This window comes from Pieris napi, chromosome 7 (genome assembly GCF_905475465.1).
Source record: "Pieris napi chromosome 7, ilPieNapi1.2, whole genome shotgun sequence".
NCBI lineage: Eukaryota > Metazoa > Arthropoda > Insecta > Lepidoptera > Pieridae > Pieris > Pieris napi.
In genome coordinates, this window is record NC_062240.1 from 11,117,152 (window position 1) to 11,126,333 (window position 9,182).

At 33.9% G+C, this 9,182-nt stretch overlaps 1 protein-coding gene across 1 annotated transcript; it reads left to right on the top strand.

Annotated features, from left to right (window-relative positions):
- The first annotated feature begins 1,106 nt into the window (after positions 1 to 1,106).
- LOC125051298 (multiple inositol polyphosphate phosphatase 1-like) lies at positions 1,107 to 8,416 on the top strand. Its single transcript, XM_047651514.1, has 5 exons — positions 1,107 to 1,306; positions 2,647 to 3,062; positions 3,665 to 3,754; positions 4,469 to 4,920; positions 8,213 to 8,416. Exons 1-5 carry the CDS (start codon positions 1,147 to 1,149, stop codon positions 8,370 to 8,372), a joined length of 1,278 nt encoding a protein of 425 aa, XP_047507470.1. The 5' UTR covers positions 1,107 to 1,146; the 3' UTR covers positions 8,373 to 8,416.
- Positions 8,417 to 9,182: the final 766 nt, after the last annotated feature.

The following is a 9,182-nucleotide window of genomic DNA, read 5'->3' on the forward strand; positions in this document are numbered from 1 at the left end:
GGTTGCTCTTTAAAAAAAGTCATATAGACGGACCTTCATTAATACCTCATAAAATGTTATTTATCTTCGAGAATAATTTCGCCCACATGTTTAGGATTCATTTTAGGCGTTACAAATCCTTTGAGTGTTGAAATTGTTTATTCCGTAATTGAGGGACTAATATAATAAAACAGCGGTATAAAAAAATAAACCGTAAAATATAAACAAAGTTTATACAGACTGTAGCAGATATTAGATATTTTCGAAAGTGCAAAAAATTGCACCCAAAGAACAAAACCGAGGGACTTTTACTGAACGTCCTCTATCTAAAAGTATCATGTTATCCTTTCATTATATATGTAATATATGTTATGTAAAATGAAGTCTTCCATCGCGTCTGATTGTCTGTTTGCTTTTACCTCTATTGACGGATTTCCATGCTGGTAAAAGAGTCGCTTGTTATCTTAAATATGAGAAGAAATTGAAAAGATGTATTACTTGTATATTGTTATATATCTTAATCAAAACTTGATTATTCTTATTTGTGATGAAGAAATTACAAGAGTAATTAACAAATTTAAAAATTCCTATGCATCTATGGGTAAACTATATTTTATTAAAACAATACAAAAATAATTATTGTAAAGAAAATGTCGGGGAAAATAATTACTATGTCGGACGAGCAATATAGTAGAAAATAAACACTGTACAAAGATTAAATGCTGCGAGAGTGCCGACTATTTGTATTAAAGCTTATTTTTAATCAACACCCGGCGTTTATGAATCTAACAAAACTTATGCCTCAAAGCTTTCAATTGTGACGATTGATGATTAGCCAATTGATATTGATTTATATCTAAAATGTTAATTTAAAAAATTAAAAGTTATATCGTATTTATAAATCAAGGATTTAATAAATGATAATTAATTATTTTATAAAAAGAATGCTTTGTCCCAAATACGTGTTTGTTACTAATACATATAATTTGATTTGTTATTAAAAATCGTCGTATGTCGACGTATGTGTACTTCAGAATCAATACAATACGGAACCTAAGCATAATCGACCGTCACCTTTTTATTTGGGCATCCAAAAATGGGTATTAGTCCTAATTTACCTGAGAATTTACATTTGGGGATCATGCACTTTGAGAGACGGTCGTAAAAATGCAACTAATATTTGTGAATTTATTTTTGTCTTGTATCAGTAGTGTTATTGGAAACTTTTGTTATTGGAATACTGGATGTCCTTATAAATATTTATCTAGTGAGACTCCTTATAACTTAGTTCGGGGTGATATACGGGACTCTGTTGTCAAGTTGAATGGTAAGTGAAATCCATTTTAATATCTTGTAATTCAGTTATTTGTATGCTTGTTTGAAGCATACTGCGGTCAAAAGATTCAAAGAATAGTAGAACACTGATAATTATATCGCGAAAGACAGAGGTTTAACCGTAATCCCACTTAAAGTAGGTACAGCGAATATGCAGCCTTTGATCATGGAAAAATATAGTTTCAGATCTAATATATCTCCCGACCGATTCTTATGAAATTCTTTATTATTGGAGTAAGTCTGAGAATCGGCTATATCCAATTCCGATTCGTCCTAGAAAGATATTAGAGCTACTCATGGCCATGTGTAATACCTTTTCAGAATCCTTATTAAATGCGCCAAAACTTGTAGTACAGGGTCACTTTTCGGTAAAGTAATTTTTTTTCACAGTGGGGTGCGAAGTAAACAAAAAGTTATGATTTGAAAAAATGTTAAATCGTATAACTTAATATTATCTTGAATACACTCAATAAACAGCTTTAAATAGTATGTCTAACGCAAGAACTTATCAGAACCAATCTAGTGAATATTATGAAAAAGATACAGGATGGAGATATTTTCGAATTTTAATAAGAATTAGTAAAAAAAAGTCAATTTTCTTATAAAAACGCAAAATAAATCATAACTCTGCAGGGGTTGAGCTTAGAGACATACCGTAGAACAATTTTTTGCAGCTGATGACCTCATCTATCCCCTATTTGCGTAATTATAATCTACGACTTTTTGGCCATCCTGTATACATGTGTTCAACCAACGCATTTTATAAAAATATAATTCTCTTGCAATATAAGTTTACTAGCGGACCCAGTATTGTCCTACACACGTCTTAAATATAAAAAAAACCACTGAATACATCTTCTTGAATCCACACAAAAACTTTCATCTAAATCAGCGCAGTCCAGTCCAGTTTAACACACGCACCGTAGATTTATATATATAAAAATAAGTTTCTTAGAATGTATATATAGCCTAGCCTTTATAATATTTGTATTACATTAAGTTTTTAAGAAACAAAAAAAAATCTCAGTCTAGGCCTCAGATTTCTGAATCTGTTTCATGATCATTTTTCAATCTAATAGGGAGCCTCCAGTCCCACGCCGTCGACTTTTTGGGTCTAAGACATGTCGGTTTCCTCACGATGTTTTCCTTCACCGTTCGAGCAAATGTTAAATGCGCACATAGAAAGAAAGTGCATTTGTGCACAGCCGGTGATCGAACTTACGACCTCAGGGATGAGAGTCGCACACTAAAGCCACTAGGCTAACACTGCTCTTTAATACAAAAATATATATTTTCCTCCTTTCATTTTAATTTATTTTATAACGTATATAGGTTGTGAACCAGTTAGCGTTTGGGGAATATTCAGACATGGAAAACGATATCCCGAGGCGACCACCGGCAAGACTATGCAAGAAGCTGTGTCGTTACGACAAGATATTATTTCGAGTTATCAAAGGGGACACAGTTCGTTGTGTGCTCAGGATATAGAAAATTTACACAATTGGCAATATGACCCAACCATTTTCGAGGACAAACAAGATATCACAGAAGAGGGCCGAAAGGAAATGTTATTTTTAGGGAAGCGATTTAGAGAAGCATTTCCTAAGATTATGAATGACCTACACGATGCGAACTTCCGATCTGCTAAGGGAATGTGGTTAGAAAATAGTATTAAAGAATTCGTCAAAGGATTGGGTAATCCAAACTTAGTTATTGATCCGCCGAAGACAGCGTTTGATGATATTGCGGTAAGACCAAAAAGGAAGCAGGCAATATTCCTTTAAAAACTTATAAACTTATAATTATTTTACATAATTAAAATTTTCGCGACGCTTCGCGTGCTTTCTAATTTTTAATTATGTAAAATAATTTTATAATAATACATAACTTTAATCCGGTAAAAAAGTGTTTTCTTTAAATGTGTAAAAGTTATGTTAATAAAAGACTACACTTATATTCCTTTACATCAGGAATGACTCGCTATAGTTGTACCACTTTAGCTGTCTTTCCAAATAAATAATCTATCAATAATAATATAAATAAATAATCTATCTAATAATCGATCTAGCGGGCCATGCCTTTCACAAAGTTTTTGTCTCATCCTTAATTCCTAATTAAACTAGGATCTTATAGTTAACAAGTGAAGTGCGCCAATTGTCCTAGAAGCTAAACTTCTTCAATTACTTTTACTGCCGGTGAATTACTAATGAGCTTGTTTTTAATGACTTAATTCATATTTTACAATCTTACATTAAACGAAACTAATATATAATACTTTTATTTTTACATTTTTACAATTGTAGAATAGTTTTTTATCAGTAAAATTTGAATAATAACTTCTTTATTTCAGCCTTACCTGAGTTGTGAAAAATCAATCAATAGCAACCCGAAAATGTTTACAGAAATCGAGAAATACTTAAACACCTCAGACTATCTCGTTGTAAGTATAATACGTTTTTTGTGAGAAATGGCAATATGCGGACAGTTCTCTTTTTAAAAACATAACCATTATGAATATGTTCACAATTAAATTTAAAACGAAATATAAAAAAAACGTGTGTTATGTAAGAAGTTATAATTCTTTGGCGTTACCTTTTCAAAAATTATATTCTACGTTTGTAGAAAAAACGACACTAACAATAGAAAAAACTAAAATGTTGGACTAACTTCAGGGTGTGCGCATCGTAAAAATTTACTCTCATCATGTTTCCCTAACGCACTAAAAGAAGTATAACTTTTAAACTAAAATGTTGACTATAGCTAACTTCAGGATGTCGGTTTTTTGTGACGGTGTGCGCGCGCATCGTAAAAATTTACTCTCAGCATTTTTCCTTAACTCGCTAAAAGAAGTATAACTTCAAAACTAAAATGGTGACTATAGCTAACTTCAGGATGTCGGTTTTTTGTGACGGTGTGCGCGCGCATCGTAAAAATTTACTCTCATCATGTTTCCCTAACGCGCCAAAAGAAGTATAACTTCAAAACTAAAATATTGGCTATAGCTAAATTCAGGGTGTCGGTTTTTTGTGACGGTGTACGCGCGCATCGTAAAAATTTACTCTCATAATTTTACTTTTTAAAAGAAGTATAACTTCAAAAAGGTTCGTGGCGGACGCCACTTATCGTCACAATATTAAATGTATTTGACCCGTAGGTAAAGGACCGAATACAACGTCGCACTGGAAAAGAAAAGCTGACCATCGACAATGTGTCTGCCTTGTACAATCTATGCCGATACACATGGTCTGGCATTGACAGCACAACTAGTCCCTGGTGCGCACTTTTCACAAAGGACGACTTGCAAGTCCTGGAATACGAAGAGGACTTAAAGCATTACTACGAAAATGGTTATGGCCTATCTATAAACGAAATCTTCGGAGGTATGCCTTTGGCAGATTTGTGGCGGAATTTCGACCGAGTACGAAGCGGCGAGGGAAAGAAACTCGTTGCTTACGTCACTCACGCGAAAACCTTGGATCAAATTTATACAGCCTTAGGAGTTTTTAATGATACGAATCCGTTAACCGCGAAGAGAGATGCAGATAGAAAATGGCGGAGCAGTATTATGTCTGGTTATTCGGGGAACTTTGTTGCTGTATTAAACAAGTAAGTAAATAAAACTAACTGAAATATAAACGCAACTTTTTCATACGATTTATAACAAAATTCAAGCTCATTTTAGCAAACGTTTTTTTAAGTAATAATAGGCAAACGGGCAGGAGGCTTACCTGATGTTAGGTGATACCGTCGCCCATGGACACTCACATTGCCAGAAGGCACTCAAGTGCGTTGCCGGCCTTTTAAGAATTGGTACGCTTTTTCTTGATGGACCCTAAGTCGAATTAGTTCGGAAATACTTCAGTGGGCAGCTGGTCCCACATAGTGGTGGTGCGCGGCAAAAACTGCCTTAAGAAACGCTCAGTTGTGAAACGGCGGACGTTGAGGTAATACGATTGGTATTTTGTATTCTGCCTTCTGCCGATAATGAAACTCAGCTGGAGGTATTAGTGCGAACATCTCCTCTGAACACTCTTCATGGTAAATGCGGTAGACGATGCTGAATGACAGACTACATTAACTTTGTGCTTTAATAAAGTAGCTTTTTGATAAGCTCTAATTTGATGTGATATTAAATTGAAAAGCACTCGAATCGTCAAATTATGTAAATAACGTGAATTGGCGTTTATATTCGTTTTTAAATGTGAGTGAGTATTTCGAACATAAACCAATTTTGGTAAAATTATTGTACATATAAACAGAGCTTTATTATGAATGAACAAATCGATCAGTCAACATTAATTTGGTGGTGAGAATGTAAAATGAAAGATGAGAGTCGAAACATCACGTTCGAATGTTATTGGATGTTGTAATAACATGACGAAGCATTTCGCTTGTCAACGTACGTTAGAGATTTAGACCAATCACAATCAAACGGAACGAACAACCGTTTCGTCTTTTGTTATACTTTCTCACCAACCGTGAATTACAAACGTGGGGTTTGCGTTTAAATACATCATATCGATAATGGTATCTTGATATGATATACCGTTTATTTAAGTCACGTAATGTATAACGTATTCAAGAATTCATGGCCCGTGTTACAAAATTAACCAAATTCGTAGAATGTAACAACTGAATTTAATTTTGTAGTCTACAGTACATATATACAGTACATATATTTGACGACTCATTGGTCTAGTGGTTAGTACCCCTGACTGCGAATCCATGGGTCCCGGGTTCGATCCCCGGCTGAGGCGAACATCGATGTGATGAGCATTTGGTGTTGTTCTTAAGTCTTGGGTATTTAAATATGTATTTATATCTATCTATAATATGTATGTATATCCGTTGCCTAGTACCCATAACACAAGCTTCACCTGCTTAGCATGGGACTAGGTCGATTGGTGTGAATTGTCTTTAAAAAAATATATATGTATATATATATATTTTAAAACGATCCCGGATTTCATTCATTTAATTATTCACAATATTATTTTAGAGCCGTGTTGGCCTGACTCTCATCCCTGAGGTCGTAGGTTCGATCCCTGGTTTTACACCAATGGACTTTCTATGTGTGCATTTAACATTCGCTCGGACGGTGAAGGAAAACATCGTGAGGAAACCGGCTTGTCTTAGACCCAAAAAGTCGACGGCGTGTGTCAGGCTCAGGAGGCTGATCAACTTCTTGCCTATTGGCAAATGACCATGAAACAGATACAGAAATCTGAGGTCCAGACCTAATAAGCACCAATTTACTTTTTTAATAATAAGTAAACATCATTTTACTATAAACAAAGTAAAATATCAGCTGTGTCAAATAACATCTATTTTTCATTCAATTCACTTTAAATCTATCAATTGAACTACTGCTACGCGAGATCAATGAGATTTACCATCTGAAATGAATTTTTATTCTCTATTGTAAATGCACATTTATTTTAGTTATCTTATTTTAGTTATTTTACCTGATGAACTGTTAATTCAATATAAATAATTGCAGTTGTATACTTTAAGCTGTTTATTTCGTATATGGCTAGAACAGAATTATAAAAAAAACACTGTTTAAAACTACGAAACTGGACTTTTTAACGTTGATGTCTTGTCTTGTCTGTCTATGTTTTAGTATATGCATGGAGGCCGTATCTCTAAAATCTACACGTTTAATGACTTAGGTATATGAGTGAAAGAGACGGCTTATTTGCCATAAGCCCATTGATAAATTGTATGTTTTTGGATGCTTTTAAGTATGTACCAATTACAACCTTTTTAAGTCTGGGCCTTAGATTTCTGTATCTGATCATTTCTAAAAGGCCGGTGACCGTCTGACCGTCGGCGTTTTGGGTCTAAGAGATGCCGGTTTCCTCACGATGTTTTACCGTACACGCGAGTGTTAAATGCGCAAATAGACAGAAACTCCATTGGTGTTCCGGGGATCGAGCCTACGGACCCTGGGGAGGAGAGTCACACGTTGAAGCCACTAGGACAACACTGCCTAAGTCTTATAATACTTGAAACTAATGTAGTTGTAATACAATTTGTTTATAACATCATGTGAGGATTTCATACAAAAAAATATTCTTGTTTGCATAAATAAATAATTTCTTATCTCAGCTTCTTATTAAAGTTGCTTCGGTTGTTATTCTAAGACATTTTCATCATCGGACGTAGAGGCAGAATAAGTAATTCCACCCGTATTACCTCGATGTCCGTCATTCCACAACTGAGCGTCTTTTAAGGTGAAGTATTTCTGAACCAATTCGACTTAAGGTCCTTCAACAAAAGAGCGTACCAATTACTAAAATGTCGGCAACGCACTCACGATCCCTCTGGCATTGAGAGAGTCCATGGGCGGTATTTAAAATCAAGTGAGCCTCCTACCAGTTTGCCCCCAAATCTATATATATAAAAATGAATTGCTGTTCGTTAGTCTCGCTAAAACTCGAGAACGGCTGGACCGATTTGGCTAATTTTGATCTTGATATATTTATGGAAGGTCAGGGAAGGTTTAAACACGTGGGAAACGTAAATAAAAATCAAAGAAAAATACTAAAAACGACAATTGATTTTTCTAATAAAAACTGTTCTTAGTTGGGAAATTGGACGTATTTTTAGAAATAAAAAAAATGTCACTTGGTTGTCATTTATTTGTAGATTCATTCAGAAATATGTGTTTAATAGTATTAATTTTTTAATAGTATCTAGTCTGCTGTATGAGGTCGGATTTCTTTGGTTTGTTTTAAAAGTTTTGACACAAATAGATGTTGGTGAAACGAAGTTCATGGGGTCAACTAGTCTACAATAAAAACACATCTATCTATTCATAGATACTATAGTCTATTCTGATCTATATCAGAGCCATTTTTAAACGAAAACGTAATAATAATTAATGATTTTTCAGGTGTACAAATGAAGTGGACGATTATAACATCGTTTTTTACATGAACGAGGAGCCTATTAGATCAATCTGTGCCGATGGCGTATGTTCTTGGCAGGAGTTCGAGCATAAATTTAGGTCATTTGTTAATACAAATTTCGATTTTTGTCAATTTTTAAATTAGTTTACGTAACTGTTAAATGTGATATAATAAATTGATTTAAAATACTTTCATTTATTTATTTAGGGGGCCTCATAGCCTAGCGGTCTTATTAAGTGGCAGCTAGGTGAGGGGTACAGGGTTCGATTCCCGGTTCCCGAGGGCAAGTTTTAATTTAATTTAAAAATTTGTACCGGGCGAATGCTTAAACCGTACATAGAGGATGCTGTCGAATTTCTAAAAAAAAAGACAAGCACGAATATAAAAAATCCTATACTTGACGCTGGCTAATGCACAAATCGTGCCAGAGCCATAAATAAAAACAAAATAAAAAAAATATTTATTTAATTATTTATTCATTTGCTCAACGGTAATCCTACAGCTACTTACTAAACAATATTCAAAACAATTACACTGTACACAAAAGCCAAAAACGGAATACACATTTAAACATACACAAAGCACAGTTTCACCTATACAAATACAAAACATACAAAAAATATACAAAGAATATATGTATTTATAATACATTCTAAGTTCTTAGATACTGATAATTACTGATAAATAAATACTGGCGTCGCTAATGACATTTAAAAAACACGGAACGGATTAATTTACGAATGAATTTAAAACGTGAGTAAATCTAAACTCTATTTGTATTTTTTACGGACTATTACAACGTTCCGGAAAACTTCGAAACTGTTCCCAGTTGTTTCACAAAACGGGAATAAAGTGTATTTAAAACGGACCTGCCAACTTTCATATTGAATTTAAACACGAATATTTATAATTGGATAATGCGCAGTCTAGCATAATCAAATTTAAAACAAAGTA